The sequence below is a fragment of the Pithys albifrons genome, chromosome 3 (genome assembly GCF_047495875.1).
Source record: "Pithys albifrons albifrons isolate INPA30051 chromosome 3, PitAlb_v1, whole genome shotgun sequence".
Taxonomy (NCBI): domain Eukaryota; kingdom Metazoa; phylum Chordata; class Aves; order Passeriformes; family Thamnophilidae; genus Pithys; species Pithys albifrons.
Window position 1 is genome coordinate 45896416 of NC_092460.1, and position 22383 is coordinate 45918798.

General features: G+C 44.7%; 1 protein-coding gene across 3 annotated transcripts in view; it reads right to left on the minus strand.

Moving 5' to 3' along the window:
* ITPR2 (inositol 1,4,5-trisphosphate receptor type 2) overlaps positions 1–22383 on the minus strand; it is a 243975-nt gene that overhangs the window by 105935 nt on the left and 115657 nt on the right. For all 3 annotated transcript variants that reach the window (XM_071551613.1, XM_071551611.1, XM_071551614.1), the window contains 3 exons: positions 13279–13469; positions 12022–12164; positions 9652–9760 (listed from right to left, as the gene is read on the minus strand). In XM_071551613.1, coding sequence (XP_071407714.1) covers positions 9652–9760; positions 12022–12164; positions 13279–13469 — 443 coding nt within the window. The remainder of the gene's footprint in view (positions 1–9651; positions 9761–12021; positions 12165–13278; positions 13470–22383) is intronic.

The following is a 22383-nucleotide window of genomic DNA, read 5'->3' on the forward strand; positions in this document are numbered from 1 at the left end:
ACAAGGGGGCACGGGCTCAAGCTCTGCCAGGGCAAATTGGAGAGCAGAAAAAACTTCTTTGCAGAGAGAGTGGTCAGGCATTGGAATGGGCTGCCCAGAGAGGGTGTGGATTCCCCATCCCTGGAGGTTTTTAACCTGAGCTTGGCCGTGGCACTGAATGCCATGATCTGGTAAAGGGATTGGAGTTGGACCAAGGGTTGGACTTGATGATCTCGGAGGTCTTTTCCAACCCAATCAATTCTATGATTCTGTGATTTATTGAGTCAGGAACAAGCATTAGGGCCCTGTATCTATTGACCAATTTCAGGAAAAAAACCCAACAAAACAACAGCTTCCCTGAGGTGGCTGTTACTCAAGTCAGATGGGCACTGGAACTTGTTTGAGTTGCACATGTGCTTTTCTAGCAGGAACGTGTGTGAAAGAGCCCCTTTGTGCTGCTGCAGCTGCCCAGAGGCTGCTCTGCCACCTCCTGCAGTGGGAACAGAATGGATTTGTCAGGCCCTGGCTGGCAAGGTGCCCTGAGAAGCTGCTGCAGGGGAACAGGGCACAACGTGCACTAAGTGTTCCAAAGGGCACCTTCAGGCACTGCCCAGCATAAAACAGCTCCCTGCAAAAAAGCCCACAAGGGGTCAAAGTGGTACTAAGACAATTAAGCTCCTAATCCTCCAGAACAGGCTCCTCATTTTGCAGCCTGGTCATCCCACAACATTGAGATATTCTGGTGTTTTCCCCATGAACTCCAGAGGTCAGGTAGCCATAAATGAACCTGGCTTTCATTTCAGTAAATAAACAAATGCATAATTCAGCAAAGCGTATTTTCAAGCTCTGGTTTGTGTACAATAGAACTGGAGGAGCAGATACTCGGAAGACTCAAATCTCAAATAAACTACTTGTAATTAAAAAATCTCATGATTTCCAAGCCAAATCTCGTGATTTGTTTGTGGCCTGACTCAGGGTTTTCAGTGCTTGGGGCTGGCAACTCTGACTAAGCAGGGATATGAAATAAGAGCAAGAGTGACTGCCCGCCAGGCTTCTGTTTTCCTGGGACAGAAGACAAAGCAGCTCTGACAATTCCAGCTGGCAATACCATCCAGGCACTCCTCCAAGGCCAAACATGCTGGGTAAAATCCTCATCAGACAAAAAAAATAATCCTATCAGGAGCAGTTACTGTGGTTGCTTAATAGCTGTTTTCCAAAGTTCATTATAGCACATACTTTCTTTTTCTTGAAAAGGGGGAGATGGGCCACATTAAGGACTAATCCCTTGCCACATGTCATTAGTGATGAAGCCCCTTAGAAATTACATCAGTTTGAAGCAAATCAGAAAACAGTGAGTTTCCATTTCCTCCTCCTGCCTGGCTGAACAGAGACTTCAGGATCAACTTTCATCTCCAGCCTGGAATCAACCCTGCTCTGTGTCTTGCTTAGTGTGGCAGGGGTGGTAAGCAAGTAATTGCAACCATTAAAAAGAAAAATAGCTCAGTAGCTGCTGCTCCCAGTCCCTGTCAAAGAGCAGCTCCCTCATTTGGCTTCCCAGGAGCTGGTTCAGCACACCGCAGCAGTTCCTCCCTGCTCCTGCAGGAGGGAGCTGGGTCCAGCTGCAGCATCCATCTCCAGCCACGACCTTGGCATCCTCCTGGTGAGGCCAAACCTGCTGCCATCCCTTCTCCCCCATGACCCCAAGTATCCCCTCGCATCAGGTACCCAGCAAGACAGCCTGGTCGGGGACTGGTGGGTAATTTCCACCTTCCTGCAATCCCAACCCTCCTTCTGCCTGCTCACAGGATGATGAATGAGGAGCAGAAGCACAGAAAGAGGTCAAGGAGAAGGGCCTTGCTGGTTCTTAGTGCTTTTGCTTCCTCTGGTAAGGCAAGAGCACAGCCCATCCTAATGGCTGAGATACATCTTTAGTTCCTGGGCTTGGCCTGACTAAACCAAAATAATATCATAAGCTGATGTTTTCTGTAGAAACTCAGTGCCTGCCACACATTTCTGAATTGTAAATCTTGGACTAGAGCAGTTTATGTAATGCCACCTCTTCATGCTGCCCTAAGTAACCATAACTAACCATTCCATTATAATGAGTCCATTATCCCCTGCTTTATTGTATTTTCTCTTAAAACAGAGATCAAAGATTTGGATCTAGTGGCATCCTGCCCATTTCATTTTTCTTACAGACTCCCTAGGTCTATCATAAATATTCATTGCCCATCCTTAATACCAGGCATTGAATTCTGCTCACTGCCATCTCTGGTGCGACTGCAAAGTACAAACGGGGTTGTTGCTCAGACATATTAAATAAAGCAGCAGCAAATTTGTGACAGTCAACAACAACAACAAACCCCACCCAGAAAACAAAAGAACTCTCTTTTCCCCTTCCAATGAAATTCAAACCCAAAAGAGGAGACATTTTGTCTCGCCCTCTCCACAACTACTGCAGATATTTGGCTGCTGTGCGAAGGAGCTGTGCAGAAGAAGCAGCAGCAGCAGCAGCAGCTGACCTGCTCCCACAGACAGGAGACATTTCTGAAAAGTCCACAGTTGCCACACAGTGGTCTCTGTGATACTGCAGCACTCTGTGCTCCCCAGCAAGAATTAGAGCCATTACCTGGCAGCGAGACTGAGACTGCTCACAAATGTGGACTTTCTGTATAGTAATTCTTAAAGGAGTGGGAAGTGTATGTGGAAAAACATCCTCAGGAAGCACAGGCAGGGAAAAAGTTTGTGCAGTTTTATTCTCTTAACTCCCCCCAAAACCTTGCAGCTATCCCAGACTTCAGGATGGCTGCAGTTTGTTCCTCTCCTGTGTGTTCCTCTGGACTCCCTTCCTACTCAGGGTAGCTCAGAACAGCAGGAGACAAACCCCCTGGTGCACATACATGCTCCTGTCCTGCACATAAACATGGACAAAGACCCCTTGGAATGGCAGCTGGACACTTTCAACAAGCACCAATCACTGCAATTGGGGTGGCCATGGGAATTATGTTTTGCCTCATGTTAAGTAACTCTGAGAGCATTAACAGGTATCAGATATTTATACTCTAAGCAAGAACATCCACCTCATTAAAAACCAAAACTTTATGGCAGGACACTGAATGAACACTCAAATATTTATCTTCTAATGTGACTCCACCGTGGAGGTAAAATGCTGCTCATTAGAAAAAGAGATGGAATAGGAATAAATAATCTAAAATGAACATTCACATTCATATTTATGCACATGAATCTCTTCTCACACAAAACTCCATGAGACACCTGGAGACATGAACCATGTGATAAAACTGCTGGCTCATTTTACATATTAAACTTTGGTGATTTACCCTTGCCAATCAAGTATCTGCTAGAACATTATACCAAAATCCTAAATATCTTGGCTGCTCTGTTCATAATTTAAAATAAATAAATAACAAGACAGAAAGAAAACCTTGGTCCTGATGCCTTTGTGATGCAGATTTTGATTCAAGTAGCTCTAGTGAGCATGGAATTTAACTTCTAAATGAGGTCTTCAGTGAAATCCATCCCAACTGTATTCAAAACAGCAGCAAAAATAAAATCCAGCTGCTGTTGTTCACATAAAGGATCCTGATCAGTTCCATGGATTTCATACCTGAGTAAGGTGAGATGAATCAGAGGAACCATCAGAGCTCTGACAGGTTCATTTGTTAAACAGCTCCATTCCCTTGTACTCTTCTCCTTTTTATTTTAACTAAAAGTAATAGAGAAGAATGCCAGATGGTTTTAAGATCTTCTTGCTGTGCTGTTCTTGATACCAGGCACATAGAAAGGAATTGATGTGAAACAAGAAGGGAAAAACAAGAAGCATCCCTGTGCCACATACACTGTGTAAGAAATTCCACAGCATCTGATGTTCAGAGCAAGGAACAAGCTACTCCAGTCCATTACTGGTTTGGCTGTTGCTGTCTAAATCAGTACCTACCAAAAATATTTTACAGTTTCAGATGCTGCTTTAGAGGAAAAAGATGATGCACGTGAGAAAGGCAGATGATACAAGTTCCAAAATAATCCATCAGTCGGGATTTGGGGTTTAATATGTCTGAAAGAAAACTGGATGACAACATAGTATACTCTTAAAATTTGATCAATATGCACTGCTGTGAAGCTACTATCTTTTGGATGAAATGTGTTTACAACCACGTGGGTTTTTCACCTGGGCATGCTGCCATTAGGTTTGTTTGTGACAAAATAACCAAGGTTTTGAAACAAAGAAGAGTCAGTGAACACCACTGCTCACTCAACTCTCACCTGAGCTAAATATATGTTAATATATGTGGGCCACAGTGACAGTTAACAATTATATATATAAAAGAGAGGGCAAAATCATGAATGCAAAGTAGTCAGGCATGTGTTCACTCCCCCAGCAGCAGATAGAAGTGCTCTTGCCTTTCACTAGATTGGGATGTTGCACTTCATAAGAGGTTAGGAGTGATGTCTCCCACCTGTCCTTGATACAGGTCTGTGAGTTCCAAGTCCTTGTCCAGGTCAAGAAAAGCAATGCACTGTCTGCCTGAAACCATTCATGACACAGACTCCTTTAAGGGCCTCACAGCTGGCCCAAATGAAGTGACTGTGAACAGGCTTCTGAACACAGGCAGGTGACAGCCCAAAGCTGGATCAAATCCCTGGGGCCTGTTACTTAGAGAAAAAAAATGAAGTCACACTTTTCACATACCACAGAGCTCCATGTTTTTACACTGGCAACAAAACACATCTCTCTATAAAGGTGCATGATTGGAAACCCAGCAGAACATCCCAGGGTAAAACAGCATTCTCCTTCATCCAGAAGGATGCACATTTTGGGAGGGATAACAATACCCAAAGATGAGAGATGCTAATTCAGAAGATTCTCATTGATATATGTGTCAAATGCTGCTGTGGCCAATGGCTTGAGGCACTAAACACTGTGGCTAAAAACACCTGGCCAGGACAAACAACACCATCACATGCCCTGTGGTATCTCTGCTTAATTATTCCAGCTTGAAGGGGGGAAAGTGGAACTGCCTTAGTTTGGGTTTCTGTAGGTTTTCTCTCTTTGTAAAATGCCAGTGTATGGGTATAATGAGGAATTACCACACTCTAAGGGCCTGAGCACATTTAGTGGTTAGTCTTGCATGTCTGAAAGCTCTGATGCTGCTGCCACTGCAATTACTGGCTCAGAGGATTCAGCAATAAATTAGTGCAGGCTTCAGTCCTGCAGCAGATCCCCACCTTCACATGAAGCATCACACAGACACAGGGGTTTGTCTAACTTGTGCCTGGAATTGTATCACTTCACTGCCATGCCAGAGCCACAACTGCAGTTCCTTCACTGCACAGAGGGAAATGCTGGTCCACAACTGTGCTGGCACCACCAGAAGTAACCAAACTTCCTTCCTCCCTGCACCTCCAGTCCCTCCCAGAACCGTGGCTGGTTTCCCAAGGAGGAGGTTTTTAATGTAGGATACAGCAAAAATGGCCTTCAGCAGCTAAAATGTAGAAGTGACTTTTTAAAACATTCAGTATGAACAGCACTGAGCTTACATGTGCTCCCTTAGTATTTCTCACCCCCTTTTACCTCACAGCCACACTGAGCTTAGTGAGGGGAGGGCCTGTTTGCCAGTGGGGAAAAACAGGTTAGTGCACAGGTATTTTTATACACCAGCACAACTAAAACTGACAGCAGAAATAGGGAAAAATTAAATGTAATTCTTCAGAATGCCTGCAGTGCCACTAATCCAAAATGTGAGCGGTAACACAAATAAAAGAATTTGCATCCCATTCTCCCATTTAAAATAAGCAACCTTTTGAGGTGTAATACAGTCAACAAGCCCCACCTATTCAGAATTATTCTCTTTTTCTCCCTTTTTTTTTACCTACAAATGCTATTTATCTGAAAGGACATGCAAATAAATAAAATCATCCTGAAAAGATGAGGCTATAGAAGAGAATGCAGTTTAAGTTGGGATTGTCTGTCATTCAAAGAGCTGCAACACTGGGACACTGGAGTGGCTCCCAGCAGAATCTCCTGGTTTCCAAGACACACTGAGACCATTTATCCCAGCAGGAAAAGACCTGCAGCTCCCACTGGTTTCAGCTTGACTGGTAGATCAATACAATAATGAACAGGGGACTGTTGCTTTGGACAAACTCACTGGAGTTTTGTCAACAGCTCCACATGAAAAACCTCATTTCTTCTGGCACAAGATGACCAAGAGCCTGCAGTGGCCTTACTGGGCACCACCTCCTAATAAATAAACATCCAAATAAAACACATTTGTATTTCCACCAAAGCTGTACTCCTTTTTCACATGTATATTTGGTGGTGTTGCTGCAAACAAAGAGGAGAGGACAGCTCACATTTCATATCTGAGGTGGAATACCCTGCAAAACTAAAGGCCACAAAGCTACTTACATGATCTTCAATCCTGAACTAGTGCGAATACATAAGAGCAAACCAACATCTTTCAAGAGTTTTTCCAAAAAAGGCAAAAAGCACAACTACTTATTTCTGACAATTAAGCAGCTTACACAGCCTTTGTTCTACTGACACTTAAAAACACAGTTTTCAATTATTTATACTGTAACTCAACACCTAAAGCAGGGGGGGAAAAAGCTCTAAAGTCTGTGTTCTGCAGCACAGGCAACCCTTACTGAAGGGTTCAAGTCATCTGATGCTTCTGGAAAGGTTATTTCAGATTCAAACTGAGGTGTGGAAGTAGGTGCAGAGGAACCATTCATACAAAAATCGAATGAAATCAAGTGCTGTAGTGAAGGACAAAAAAGATTTGCCTAAATAAGAATAAATAATTCCAGTCCAAGAGCCTTCTGGTTTGGTGAAACAGACATAACAAAGGCCAGCAACAAAAAAACCCACAAATATAGATGAGGAAGATCTACTCCAGACACAGTCCTTTCTGTCCATGCTGTTTCTCTGCTAAAACAGTCAGTCTGCAGAAGGCTTTTAGAGAAATACAGTTAGATACCACAGTAACTGTCAGAAGAGAGGCCAGGGCAGCTTCCTCCACACACTGCCCTCCCCAAGTGTTTTTCTGCTGTTCTGGAAGAGCCTCCTGCAAGAGAGGGGCTGTAGATCAAGCTTCACTCCAGTTAGTCACCTAATCAATACAAATGGGACTAGGACTTCACTTGCAACTCCCAGGAGGTTGCAATAATCACCCACAATTACTTAGGAAAGCCAATCAATGGCCAAGAGGTTTTATGTGCCATTTGTATACGTTAAATCAAACTTCTGAAATTAAACTTTGATTCCCAACACGACTAGATGTTGTTGCAGCACTAAGCAAAAGAAGGACAAACAAGGGCTGTGAAGGCATCCCAGGATGGAGCCAGGAGAGAACCAGAGATGTGGAACACCAGCAAGAGGAGGTGCAACAACAGAGTGGAGACAGTGGGTAGAGGAACAGCCATAAAACAGGAGAAACCAGCCCCTACAGCTCTAGTTTCCTCCTGCTCCTTCAATAAACAGGCTGCCTTCCAGTGGTGAAAGGAAAGATAGAGACATTGTGGGAAGTAAAGGGAAGAGAAAGAAAGAGGAGGAAATTTTATTTCATTATTTCTTCCTTGATTCACACTGTGGGACAGTCTGCAGAAACTGGAGGTTTACCATTTCTGTCAAATTGGACACCTTATGATGGGTGAGTTACACACTCAGTCTGTCAAAATGTCACACGTCTCTCTGTAGTTTTGTTCTAGTATTACTATTATGGATTTGCTACTGTATTTTATTTATTTTTTAGTCTCTCCATAGCAGAGTTAAATAACTTTGTGGGCAGTGAGATCAGTTAAAAAAATAAAAATAGAAAAGGGAAACACGCACATGAGCCTGTTCATTGTGCTATTTTTACTGCTCTAAAGTCCATGGCATGAGCAATGACTCATGAGAGCAGCAAGCCAGAGAAGCGCTTGCAAACCATCCAAGCCTGTTTACTCATTTATTTGTTTGCACTGATTCATGACGTTCCTCAGTGTAAAACTGATGTGGCTTGAGAGGAAGCACAAGGGGAAAACTCTGTTTACGAAAGAGCTCTTCCTCCCACAGGCAGAGGTGGTGGAGGGATGTGGGAATGCACCTCCTGTGTCCACTCCAGAGGAGCAGAGATGGTGGAGGGATGTGGGAATGCACCTCCTGTGTCCAGAGATGGTGGAGGGATGTGGGAATGCACCTCCTGTGTCCAGAGATGGTGGAGAGATGTGGGAATGCACCTCCTGTATCCAGAGATGGTGGAGGGATGTGGGAATGCACCTCCTGTGTCCGCTCCAGAGGAGCAGAGATGGTGGAGGGATGTGGGAATGCACCTCCTGTGTCCAGAGATGGTGGAGAGATGTGGGAATGCACCTCCTGTGACGACTCCAGAGGAGCAGAGATGGTGGAGGGATGTGGGAATGCACCTCCTGTGTCCACTCCAAAGAAGCAGAGGCAGGGCTGGAGAGGTGAAGAGCCCCTACACATCAGTGGGGTAAATCCCTCTGATAGCTTCACTCTGTCTCACTTTATCAGCATCACAACAGGGTTCAAAGAGAAATTAAAACAGGCAAATGATTTGCTTAAGTCACACGTAAGTGTTGCTTTCCCCCCCTGCAGTCCTGAGATAAGGTAGGTTTGTGTAGTTATTCTGGAGAGTTTTGGCAAAGTTTATCATAGCATACGTTAGAAAAGGAAATTAATTTTCCCATGTGATGCAGTGGTGTTATGGACCAAAAAACCTAGTATGAATAATAAATAAGAATAATAATATCTGCTTTATCCAAGAAAGTTTTGTCATGATATTAAAGAAATAAATTGTCTGACCAGGTCTGGCCACAGTTTTCTTGGAGGAGGTGAAGATGGGGTTGGTTTTGTCTGCTCACACTGGTTGTTTTTGTGTAGAGCAGGGCTGATGTCAGCACTGAGAGTTTAGATGATAGCTCTGTGATTCATACTTAAGAGTGAATAATGCTGAAAGGATTTGGGGAATACCCAGAAATAGGGATAAGAGGAAACCACACAAAAGGCATAGCTCAGAGAAGGGACAGCTGACATGTAAATCCCAATCCAGGCACAGGCAAAAGGAAAATATTTGAAAAACTTGGGTTTGGAAGAGAAAAATGGGCAATAAGGGAACAGAGAGAAGTGCAAGAAATAATGAGACACTTACAGAGTGGAGACTGTGCCACTTCTTCCCCAAACTGGCAGCTCTGCTTAAACATTGCAGATTCCCTTCACACATTTATGAGCATTAAGAAGTGTATGGAGCACAGAAGTCTGGCACCACAGGCAGCAGGGAAGAACTGTGCACTTGCAATTAAAACCCCTGTATTTCCACTGATTTTGTGGCAAAGTCAGATGTGACATATGAAGACTAGTCTCCAGATATCCAATACATGGTAATTATACATAGTAACACTTGCTACTGCTAATTCATTTCACCTTCCTTGCCTTGGCTCTTGTCAAGTCCCTCACACAAAACTGTGTAAGGCAGAGAGTTTCTTTGTTCCAATCTAACTTCCTACCTTGCCACACTGTTCCTGAGACACCAAGTTGTCTCTAAAACATGTACAAAACTGCAATTGTGTCAGATTCTGTTACTGTCCCCCAGCCAACATGTTAATACCGTGCTGTTAGTTCTATATTTAATATGAAAGTGGTAGCAGTACCTCTTCTGCAAAGTTAGTTTTCTTGTCAAGCATTTCCCGTAACGTCTGAAGAATTTTAATGCAGAGCTTTTCTTCTTTCTCCATGAGCTTCTTTGTGTGATTAATCAACCTTAAAGTAAAATATTAAACCTTAAGGAGTGTTATGCACTGTTGTTAAGCCACACTACAATTTTTTAATGCAAAAATTGCCTGTCACTACGTTTTAGCTCAAGGAAAGGGAATAAAAGTAGTCAAGAGAAATGATAATTAGAAAGGAAATGGGATTTTCAAGGTGTTTTGTGTCAATTTGCATACCTTACTGCCCATACAGAAGGCAGAATTCTGCATCCACTCTTTATGAGGGCTTCCAAATTAAAATCCAAACTTGCTATTTCATCCTTTCTGTATTTAAAGGTAACTTATTTTAACCTTTATGCAACCAGTGCTCATCATGCATCTCTAAAAGCTACAACTTTTACACCTTCCAACTTCCACAATGGTTATAACATATTTATGCCACAATTAGCAAATGGTATCCAGCCAAAAGGATCATCAAAAACCTCTCAGGGATGTGTTCAGAAATGCAGGCATTTGGATGGAACATAACCTTTGTTTACACTCACACAACAACTTGACAAGCCAGAAAACAAGGTACATTTTCATCTGCAGCTCTGGCTGTGACAGGAGTTTGGATTTGAGTCAGATCAAGCCTTTCTGTTTCCATGCACAGGTCCTTGCACTTGTTCACACATTGCTGGAGAAATGTTTGTGAAAATAGAAAGGGAGGAAATCTCAGGGCCTTGGACAGGCTTTTTTTTTCCCCCTTCAGTACCAATGTTGGCTTAGGGTGGATAAACCAGAGTGCATTGAATGCTGGCCCAGGGTCAGCTCACAGCAAAGGCTCTGGGGCCACCAATTTACACTGAAAGGTGGCATCATTAATGGCACTAAATCACAAACAGTCACCAAAATCAGGGTGGGAGGACTGAAACTGCATCATTCAGACCAGTGCCCTGTAACCCAACAGAACTGGTTGTGTTTGATCACTGCTAAGTCAGAATCACAGAACCATTTAGGTTGGAAAAGACCTCCAGGATCATCGAGCCCAACCATCAACCTAATGCTGCCCAGGCAACCACTAAACCATTTCCTAAGTGCCATGTCTTTTAAATATCTCCAGGGATTGCTGCACTAATCCCATCCTGGACACCTTGCAGGACTCTCCCACTGTCATCCCCACTGGTTTCAGGAGCTGTGAGTCCAAAACCAAGCAGCTCTCAGGCCTGCAGGACTAACAATACTTTAAAAGCAGTACATCTTTATCCAGGGATTTCTGCACCTGCATTATCTAGGGATTCCTTTGCCATGGAAGCTAATTAAGCAAAATTGGACATCAGGAGGAACTTCTTCCCAGAGACGGTTGTTAAACATTGGAAGGGGCTGCCCAGGGAGGTGGTGGAGTCACCATCCCTGGAGGTGTTTAAGGAAAGGCTGGATGTGGCACTCAGTGCCATGGTCTTCAGTCAAAGGTTGGATCTGATGAACTTGGAGGTCTTTTCCAATCTAAATGATTCCATGAAAAACAGAAAACTGTTTATTGCATTACACAGACCACACCCATCACCCCCAGACATGATTTGATGCTGACTTTGGACAGGAGTTTGGGCAGAGGGCACGGGATGGGACAACCTCAAAATTTAGCTTAATTTTTCCAAATATACAAATTATATCTTGTAACACAACCTCTGCAGAATATGCAAATAGCCAAGGAATCAGGAGAGCTGCCAAAGGCATTCATTTCCCCCCCAAGTTATCTCTGTTTAAATTACAGTTTCTCAAGGGCAGGGGGGGCACCTCACTTGAGGCCTAATAAAAAATTTGCAAGACTCTATTCCAATGCACAGACTACAAATAAAACATCTAATAATTCAAGACCAGGCAGGTGTGCCAGTGAACTGTATTTTAAAAGAGCTGTTGGCAGCTTGAAATAAAAAGATCTATTTGCCACACCAAAAAAACCTCCAACAAAAAGCCACTGGCCTTAAGCCCCTCACCACTTCATTATGAATTTTTGAAAATTCTGCTACAGGAAGTCTCAGTTTGTGCTGAAACTTAATAGCAAAAGTAGCCCATTAAGAAAACAGAAGTAGGTTGAGGTTATGTTAACAAGCTATTAACATGCCATTTCTAGGTAGACAAGGCAAGAAACCTCTCTCTGCTCCTCTCCAGACTCCTAAATTGCTGAGAAACATAAAAAAGGCAGCAAACTCCCTCAGTTAAAGCTTTCAGTAGTGAACTCAGACACCTGCATGTTTAAGTCTCTGCTGAAAATGTTGATTCCCTGCCACCTTCCCCAGCAAAGCAAAGAGGCCCCATAAATAAACCACTTACTTGGACATGAAAGCACCACATCTTATTCTGGCATCACTCCCCTCAGGAAAAAGGAGCTCTGGACTGTGCAGCACATCCACCAGCACTGAGAACTCAGCTTGCATCATGGGGGTGAACTGCTGCTCCAAGGAGGACACCACGTCCTGGGGGACAAAGGAGAACGGCGTTCATGGCTGCAACAAACTCCTGATGATGTTTAACCTCACCATGCACAAGGTGATCTCCACCTCACAGGCAATCTCCATGACACAAACTTGACATAATGGCTCCTGAAATCTTCAGTACCTTCTCTGCAACCAGAACAGGAGAGATGGCCACAGAAAGACAGAAACGAGATCCTGCTCTGCAGACCACTTTGAATACCATGTGCAGTTTTGGGCATCACAATGTAAGAAAGATATCAAGCCATTAGTGAGTGTCCAAAAGAGAGCAATGAAGATGGGGAAAGGCCCTGAGGGGAAGTGTGTGAGGACACTGAGGGCACCTGGTGTGTTCAGCTGGAGAAGAGAAGACTGAGGGGAGACCTCAGTGCAGGTACAACTTCCTCGGGAGGGGCAGGCACTGATCTCTGCTCTGTGGGGACCAGGGACAGCACCCGGGGAATGGCTGGAGCTGTGTCAGGGCAGGGACAGCACCCAGGGAATGGCTGGAGCTGTGCCAGGGCAGGGACAGCACCCAGGGAATGGCTGGAGCTGTGTCAGGGCAGGGACAGCACCCAGGGAATGGCTGGAGCTGTGTCAGGGCAGGGACAGCACCCAGGGAATGGCTGGAGCTGTGCCAGGGCAGGGACAGCACTCAGGGAATGGCTGGAGCTGTGCCAGGGCAGGGTTAGGTTGGATATTGGGAAAAGGTTCGTCCCCCAGAGGGTGGTGGGCTCTGAACAGGCTCCCCATGGCACTGGCCACAGCCCCAAGGCTGACAGAGCTCCAGGAGCATCTGGATGGCACTCTCAGGACTCTTGGGGATAGTGTTGGACTCGATGATCCTTGTGGGTCCCTTCCAGCTCAGCAGCTTCTGAGATTCCTCCTACCCCTCTCCACTGATTTCCAAAGGGGCCAAATGCCAATCATGGACTTTGACACCTGCACTTTGAGCAGACCAGGGAAGAGCTGAGCCTTCAGCTCCCCCTACCTTGAAGTGCAATGGTCACTCAAATCCAGCACTAAAAATGCACTGGGTCTGTCCCCGGTGCTTCCCACCTCTGGCACATGTGGAATGCCCTGGCACTGCTGCCCGAGCTGTTTACTGTTGCTGTACCTGCAGTTTTTCTATGATGTTCCTGTAATCCCAGGCAGGGCCCCCAAGAGCTTCCTTGAAGCGAGGTCCGCTGCGGGCTGACATTCTCCACCCCATGGCCGCCCTCTGCACCATGTTGGAGTGGCTCTTCATGAACAAGGTGTTCACCTGGCTATCCAAATCCACTGGAATTGCAATCCCACGGTTCTTTGCTTTCATAGGGAAAAACAAACAAACATTTTCAGTGGTGAAAACTTGAAAATCTAATGAAGTTCATGGCGTGCAAAATCTGGATGTTCCTGAAGTTCAGGAGCAGGGGGAGATAATTTCAACAGGTTCTAAAAATAAGGATCCTAATATTTAAGAATAAGGATACCTAAGTTGCAGGAATCACCCAAAATCTTGTTAAAGAAAGAAAGCTGTACTCATTTTAATAAGGATAATTTCCAGTATATATGTTCATAGATACAGACATTTATTTTTGAAAACAGAAATATCTTTTTTACCAACTTAGAAAAAAAAATCAGATCCAGAGATATTTTATTAAGAGTAAGAAAAGGAGTATGCATTACTATTTCAACAGCTAGTTTTTCTCTATTCAGAAGCAAAATCTAAAATTCTTCTTTCTAGTGGACATATGCACGTTTATCCAATTTATCCCAAGTGCTCTTTGCTGCTTTTCTGTGTATTTCTCTTGTTAAGTCTTGAGAAACTGAGTGCATACAAATTAAATTTGAAAAAGACTGTCTCCTCTTCTCTCTGGGTTTCCTACACTGCTGGGGTTGCCAAACCCTGGATTCCTGGATGCCACTGCAACATATCCAGTAGTTATAAACATCTGATAGTTTAACTGATACTTAAATTAAAGCAATAGCTTAAAAATACCAGCAGCTGCTGGGAAGGTGGAATGGTGTAATGAACTGAGATCAGCTCAGCTGGTTAAAACTTGGTTGTAATAATGCCAAGGTCATGGGTTCAATGCCATGTGTGGGCCATTGACTTAAGAGTTGGACTCAATGATCCTTGTGGGTCCCTTCCAGCTCCGAATAGTCTGGGATTCTGTGACTGTTGAAAACCACTCTGAAGGCTTTGGGTGGAGGGACCTTCTAACACTGGGATCAGCACCCAGCAAAGGCTACGTGGCTGGTTAACACTGGAGGCTCCATCAGTGGAGCCAGCCCTGCCCAATCAGAGCCCCTTCACACTGTGCATGGACACAAAGTCCCAGAAATCCAACTGGAGGTATGTTGGGGAAAGCGACTTAGATTAACCCCACCTCGAGCAAAAGGGAAACCCATTCATGGGATTGTCATTGCTCAGGGACCAGGATGCACCTGGTGGATAATGAGAGAAGATGGAGAGACCCAGTGTGTGCCTCAAGAAGATTTGACCTTGGAGAAGCTAACTGGGAGAGTCCACCATGTAGATGCTCACATGCCCAAAAACTGAAGTAATGAGCAAGATCACAACAACAAACGGGCACCTGGCATTCAGCCAAGGTGAACCCACCACACACGTGAGAAGGCAGTTTGAAAGGCAATTTTAGAAGGTATCTGCTCTCTCCCCGTGAAAATTTCTGTTAGCTGCTTCTCTTCATTTTCACTGGATATCAGAGTGACATTCCTCCCTGACCCAGCAAGAGCTACCTGAAACTCAACAAAAACCCAAGAGTTTGCCCCATCCCTGGAAGTGTCCAAGGCCAGGCTGGATGGGGCTCTGAACAGCCTGGGATAGTGGAAGGTGTCCCTGCCCATGGCAGGGGGTTGGAATGGGATGATCTTTAATGGCCCTTCCAACCCAAACCATTCTGTGATTTTTTGCTCAATGCAGCAACATCTCTGAAAGATTAGGTCACATTCCAGTCCTCAGGCTCTGCAGTCTGTGTCATTTTGCTTAATTTCCATTGTATAGTTTATGCTTAATAAAAACTTAGAAGCAAAATGAAAAACGCTGTTCTAGTTCATTTGTAAAAATGACTAATAACAACTAATTTTTTAGTTTCCCTTACTGAAACAAGGTGAAAAAAAGCATTAGCCCACATTGCAGGTTTGCACATTTCTCTGAGACATCTCCCCACTGCTTCACACCAACATGGACACTTCTCACAGCAGGGACAGGCATCAAAAGTAGAAAGTAGAAACATAGAATCAGTCAGGTTGGAAAAGACCTCCGAGATCATCAAGTCCAACCCTTGCTCCAGCTCCAGTCCCTTTACCAGATCATGGCACTCAGTGCCACGGCCAAGCTCAGGTTAAAAACCTCCAGGGATGGGGAATCCACCACCTCTCTGGGCAGCCCATTCCAATGCCTGAGCACTCTCTCTGCAAAGAAGTTTTTTCTGCTCTCCAACTTCAATTTCCCCTGGCAGAGCTTGAGCCCATGCCCCCTTGTCCTATTGCTGAGTGCCTGGGAGAAGAGACCAACCCCCACCTGGCCAGAACTTCCCTTCAGGGAGTTTCAGACAGTGCTGAGGTCACCTCTGAGCCTCCTCTTCTCCAGGCTAAACACCCCCAGCTCCCTCAGCCTCTCCCCACTGCACTTGTGCTCCAGTCCCTTCTCCAGCCTCATTGCTCTACTCTGGCCCCGCTCCAGCCCCTCAATCTCTTGCCTGAACTGAGGGGCCCAGAACTGAACACAACACTCAAGGTGTGGCCTCACCAGCGCTGGGTACAGGGGAAGTACTCCAGTTCTCCTTCCCAGCTCTTAAAATAGATAGAACTTGAAGTCCTGAACTTGTGCAGTCAACAGATGCCCTTCTCCCGTGAACAGCCCATGGACGAAGCCCCATGGAGTACATGGCAGAGCCCAGCACACAGCTCAGGTGAATAAAGGCTCCAGTGCTGCCACGCACAGGGAGTCACAGATCCCAGGAACAAACTTTCCCCTCCCCTGAACACTAAACTGTCATGGCAGCACTGATTATAACCTAAATTTGGCTGTGGCACCTCACCCCCAATCTCAGTCTGTGCCAAGGTGCTCTCACCCCTTGGATGGCTCCTCTCTGCAGAGGTGTATCCTGATGCAGGACCGGGATATGGATGCCCCCATGGATCAGGCTGGTCCACTGGGCTGGAACAGAGATCTCATAATCTGCTTCTGGTAGGCACCTTCTTATAAACAGTTTGCCACAGGGAATTCAAAAAATAAATTTTTTTAGGTCAAGATAGGAAGACACAAATTGACTTTTCCTTTCCACTCTCCTTGAGTTTTGAAGGCAGGTACTGATTAACATGCAGAAAATACCACGGATGGCTGGCCATTATTTCTAATGATTGTTTTTTCCATATTATCCAACTGGGCTATTTTTCAAAACACATTTGCCCTGTTGCTGCTGACTTTACCAGAGAAGTCCATTAAAGTTCTGCCAGTGTCGGCAGGTGCTGCAGCCTATTAATCCAATTTATTGTGTCCTAATGTCAATCACTGGAATGTCACTGGACAATGCTCAGTTCTCAGTTAAGTGGAATGCATGCGAAATGCTGATATATTGAAGAATAAATTTAGCAATGGGGAGCACTCTGTTCAGAGGAAAACCCAGACTTTTGCAGTCCTATAGATGCCATTTGAAGTTAACAACTTCCATCAGTGTCTGAGGAGCAGTCAAGGACTATGATTGTTCAAAGAGTTGCAGCTAATTAAAACTATCACAAAGAAAACCAGAGAGAAAGAAAAAAATTCCTTTGTTTTGAACAGGTCTTACATGTATAATTCCATTTGTAATTAAGATTTGTATTGGTTGTCAAAGGGCACTGTTGAAGTCTAAGCTATAAACAAAGCCTTTGTCTTCTTATTCCTTTGCAGCTTGTAGAAAGTTTATCTTTCATTTGTTTCACATTTCATTATTTAAAACAACATGAAACATATTTTTACATTTTGGAAAGCTGATGAACAAATGTGAACATAAATATTTATTTTTAATTTAGGTGTTGTAGGCTGCTTTCCTCTTCAAAATGTGTCAATCTCCCTTAAAGTATCAACATCAAATATTTAAGAGCATGTTTACTTTTGTTCCACTTAGAAATACTTTTGGACAGCACTCAAACTTGCAAAGTAGGGTTAGGGCTGGTAGACAAAGGAGCCAAGAGGGGGTAAAATTTTGTCTTTCTTCTGCCTAATGAACTTGGGGAAAAGCTGTATGTACAGTGGTACCATAAGTATCCAGCAGGATTTCTACCAGGATGGACTGGAATAGGGACTCCATGACCCTCCAGCTCAGAATGTGACTCTGTGATGTCTTCAGCAAAGATAATTCTGCCTTGAAACAGAGGTCACATCTCAGGCTTTCCTACTGCCCAATTCCCACCCAGGGCTAAGGACACCCTGAACACACAGCACCACTCTGCCAGTGTCAGAGGAGATGGAATTTGCTGGGCAATCTCCCAGTTATGCTGTCAGCAAGAGCCACAGATGAGCAAGCAAAGGGGACCCATGGAAATGGTATATGGGATGGAGGATGCTGTGGGCATCCAGTGTAGCTTTCCTCCCCCTTGCTGTTTAAACAATGAAAAACTACTCTGGGATGGGGACTCAAAAGAAAAGTAGCTAAAAACACAGTCCCTCTCCATGAGACTCCCCCACAGTCCCAGGGGCACAGTCCAGCTGCTCCAGGAAGGCTGAAATGGGCAGAGATGCTATTTTTTGTCCAATTACCTGCGTGTATTTCTCTCCACAGCAGTACAGCAATTGGACCTATTTCAGGAAAGCTGGAGCACTGTCCTTTCACTGTGCCTGAGGATCAGTTTGGCACTAAGGATTTCCAAGAAGTGGCCCTTGCCTGTAATTTCCCTTAGAAACCTGTTCTTCAGAATAATCCACCTTGCCATAACGAGCCTTGCTGTTATTGCTCTTCCCACCTTGTGCTCCCTAATCCTCAATTCCACTCCATTTGCTTTTGTAATACATACAAAACACAACAGCTTTTAGTGGCTTCACAGCTCTTTCAATGCACTTTGCACTCCCCTAAACCATCCCTGGTGGGGACTTTTAGGGGTGTTTAACCCCTTGGAGCACCTCAAGGAGGAATGTGGCTCATGGAAAAGCTGTCCCTGGCTGGGAAGCCTTTCCTCTCCCTGCTGTTCCCACCCCTCTGGGAGTTGCAGACAACTCTCTCATGTTCCCCCACACTTCCCAGTTGTCACGTAAGAGAGAGATGCATATTTAGCTCAATTAATTTTGTTCCATAAATCAGTCCCTCCAGCTCCTTAATCATTTCCTGACTGCTTAACAAATGGAGAGACACTAATGCTAGAGACAGGCAGCAAGACTTTTTAAGGGAAAGAAAGCTTTGTGTAGACAAGACACAAACCTGCCAATCTTGTACCCTTCACTTGGTTGTTTTTTTCCAACAGAAAATCCACACTAAAATATTTATCAGCCTGTAAAAAGATCATCATTGAATTTTTTCTTGCAATTAGGGAAACACAAACAGTTAAAATAGAATAAAATATGTGCTTCATCTGAAATATTATTCTTCTTGCTGTCAAAGAAGTAACACCAGGATAATTATTTTATTTGAACTAAAAATTGAAAATGAAGGTCTAGCATTTTAGAAAATGGAAATCAGATTTTAAACTTCAAGTGGGAAGTGAAATAAACATATTTTCAGGACTGAAAAAAAACATTATAGGAAAATTTATCTATGTGGACATTAAAATACTCACAATAGTTCCAAAGAAGCAATAAAATGTGACCTAGATTTTATGTGTAATGTTTCCTGTTTGCAATTTGTCAGGGAAAAGTAAAGGGCCTTAGAGGGCACAAATCACGGTCAAGAAGAACCACAGGAAAGGTTTTTTGGATTCTGTAAAAAGGGGTACCAGTGACCCAAAATTAGGGAATAAATATTTAGCTAGAAAGGACTCCACTACTCCTTCAGACTGACTGTTCTCTGTTACAGACAACCCATGTTCTTTTGTTCCTCGGGCAAATTGATGGAGCCCCATTTAAAATGGATGGAGCTTATCTGCCATCCCTCCTCCCTCCCTTTTCTCTCAGCCCATCGACCAAGGACATCCTTCCAAAGTTGGTTCCAATCCTCTGATTTACAATCTGAATTTATTTCAGTTATTTACAACCCCATGTAATTTATGTCCAGTTGGTTTGGGGTCAGCACTGTCGTTCAGCTTAAATGTCTCTGGGACTATTTATCTTCTTAAATACTTTTAGAGAGCAACAACACAAACCTCTGTTTTGGTGGGCAAAACACCTGGGGCTTTCTGAAGTGCCTTCTTGTAACACAGTTCTTTGAGACTGGCCTCCAACCCTTCTCAACCTTGAAAAGACGATAAAATGTAGGAACTGAAAGTCCTTTGACAAAGAACTCATTTCAAATAAATTAAATGGTTAGATGTCTTAGCTCCTCTGTTTTCACAAAGGTCTGGGAACCTTTTAAACATTTTTCATTTGTCACTTTTTTACCAGAGATATTGAAGCTGTTTTGATCATTCATTTCTTGGACTGTCTTTTCAAGCAAAAGCTCAGTCCTATGTCATAACAGAGAAAAGAGCAAAAGTGGTGTCTGTCTGATGTGTTAATTCTCATTGCTGTGATAACTGACCTCAGAAATCCACGTGACCAAGATACATTATTATTGCACGAGTGTTTCTATTCATGCCAGGTGGCCAAATGTTTACTGGGCAATAAAAACCTGGTGCACATTGATATCCATGTGTTCTAAACCACTTGGAGCCACAGAGGAGCCTCCTGAAGAAGAGAAACAACCCCCTCTTGCTTCTTGCTGAACTGAAGGCAGGAAACTGCCTGGAGACAAAGCAGCAAGTGAAGCATGAAAAACTTCTGAAGTTTGTCCCTGGTGGTCAAGTGGAGTTGAAGCACCAGGGTTATAAGAAATAAACTTCTGCAACATATAATTTTGTTGACCTGGAAGATGATGCAGATTCTTACAGCACTCATTAAAAGGCAGATTTAATGATCTGAAGCTCTTGAGGCAATACTTGCATCCACCTGCCAGCAACAAAGTAGTAAGCTCTGAGCAGAATGTAGGTTGCTTAAACTTGCTCTTAAATGGGTCTTTTCAAAGTGCATCACTCTATGGATCTTTGATATCTTGGGAAATCTGGGTATGTACTTTCTTCCTCCTGAGATTCATTTCTAAATCCAGGACAACGACACAGCAACACACATAGAATCATGTTTGTACTTCCAATTCTATACTACACTTATTTTCCATCAGAAGTCTTCAGTGCCTGCTATAAATCTGTCCAATACTCCATCTCTCTGATATAGGCAAAATCTTTTTATTGTTTTTTTTTTAAAACCCTGCTGTGAAACACAAAGGCCTTAACATTAAAGCTGTCAGCCTCTCAAGTCAGAAGAGAAAAACAAATGAGAAGGGTGCTTGGAGATGCCCAGCCAAAGCCAAACCTAGTCCATGTAGAGAGCCAGCAAAAGATGCACAAAAAGGCTTCTGTGTTTTTATTATGGAGGATGCCTCTGGCTTTTCAAAGCAAAGCATCTGCCCATTTCAGCCTTCCTGCCCCTGCAGCTGAGGCAGTTTTTTCAAATATTTCCACAAAGAAGGGCAGGTCTATTCAGTTAGCCCAGGCTAAACATGTTCAGTACTGAGCCTAAAAACACCGAGTATCACCAGTGGTTAAAATCTCTGCTCGACAGCCAAACTTTTGTGTTTGTCAAATCTTCTTCCACTTCTCTCCTGCTAACTTGGTCTTTGTGGAAACATCCCCCCCGCTTCCACTCCCTTTCTGCGCTGTCAAAATAAACACTAGATAAAAACATGCCGCAATTTGAGCACGTGCAATACTGCTGTTAGTGATAAATCCTTAATTATGACCATGTGGGCAAGGAAACCAGCAGTGTGGATGCTGATTTGTGCTTTCAGGCAGCAGCTCTGAAACCCCAGGGGTTGCCCAGCCTCCTGCCCTGCTGTTGGGGAGTCCCAGAGGAGGGCACAGGGTGATGGTGATGCCCTTCAGTGACAGCTCAGCTCAGCTCTGCCACGCCTGAGAGTGCCCGAGGGTCCCCCGGGTGGGAAGGCAGAGGAGCAAGGAGGAGGTTGGATCCACAGAACAGCAGAAGAGCTTAATTCTAAAATGCCAACTGCACATCATCTCCATAAATCAGAAAATGGAATGAAGGAAAGGACTGGAGCTTTCCCAACCAAAGTGGCTGGAGAGCAGCCAGGCAGAAAGGGACCTGGGGGTTTGGATTGACAGGAAACTGAACAGGAGCCAACAGTGTGCTCAGGTGGCCAAGAAGGCCCATGGGATCCTGGCCTGGATCCAAACTAGCGTGGCCAGCAGGCCCAGGGCAGTGACCCTTCCCCTGGACTCTGCCTTGGGGAGGCCACACCTTGAGTGTTGTGTTCAGTTCTGGGCCCCTCAGTTGAGGAAAGAGATTGAGGGGCTGGAGCGGGGCCAGAGAAGAGCAACAAGGCTGGAGAAGGGACTGGAGCACAAGTGCTGTGGGGAGAGGCTGAGGGAGCTGGGGGTGTTTAGCCTGGAGAAGAGGAGGCTCAGAGGTGACCTCAGCACTGTCTGGAACTGCCTGAAGAGAAGTTCTGGCCAGGTGGGGGTTGGTCTCTTCTCTCAGGCAACCAACAGTAGGACAAGGGGGCACGGGCTCAAGCTCTGCCAGGGGAGGTTTAGGTTGGATATCAGGAAGAAGTTCTTTGCAGAGAGAGTGCTCAGGCATTGGAATGGGCTGCCCAGAGAGGGGGTGGATTCTCCAACCCTGGAGGTTTTTAAGGTGAGACTGGACATGGCACTGAGTGCCATGATCTGGTAATCAAAGTGGGGTTGGATTAAGGGTTGGACTTGATGATCTCAGAGGTCTCTTCCAACCCAGCTGATTCTATGATTCTATGACTGTAGCAGAGGTAGAAAGTGAATCCACCAAACAGGGAAGCAACTCAAGTATGTGAAGAAAACTCCAGGTGTCAGCCATGCCACACAGTAAGGCTTTCCCCCTGGCTCCCCAAAGAACCAGAGGCACACAGAACACTTGCCACCAAATCCCAGCAGCCCTTTCACATGCTGGCACATCTGGCCAGAAAGCTGGACCTGCCATCCCCTTCAGGGCACCCATGGTTCCCCTGTCAGGCTGCTGCGGGGACGAGTTCAGCTTGGCTGTCTCACCAGGACATGGAAT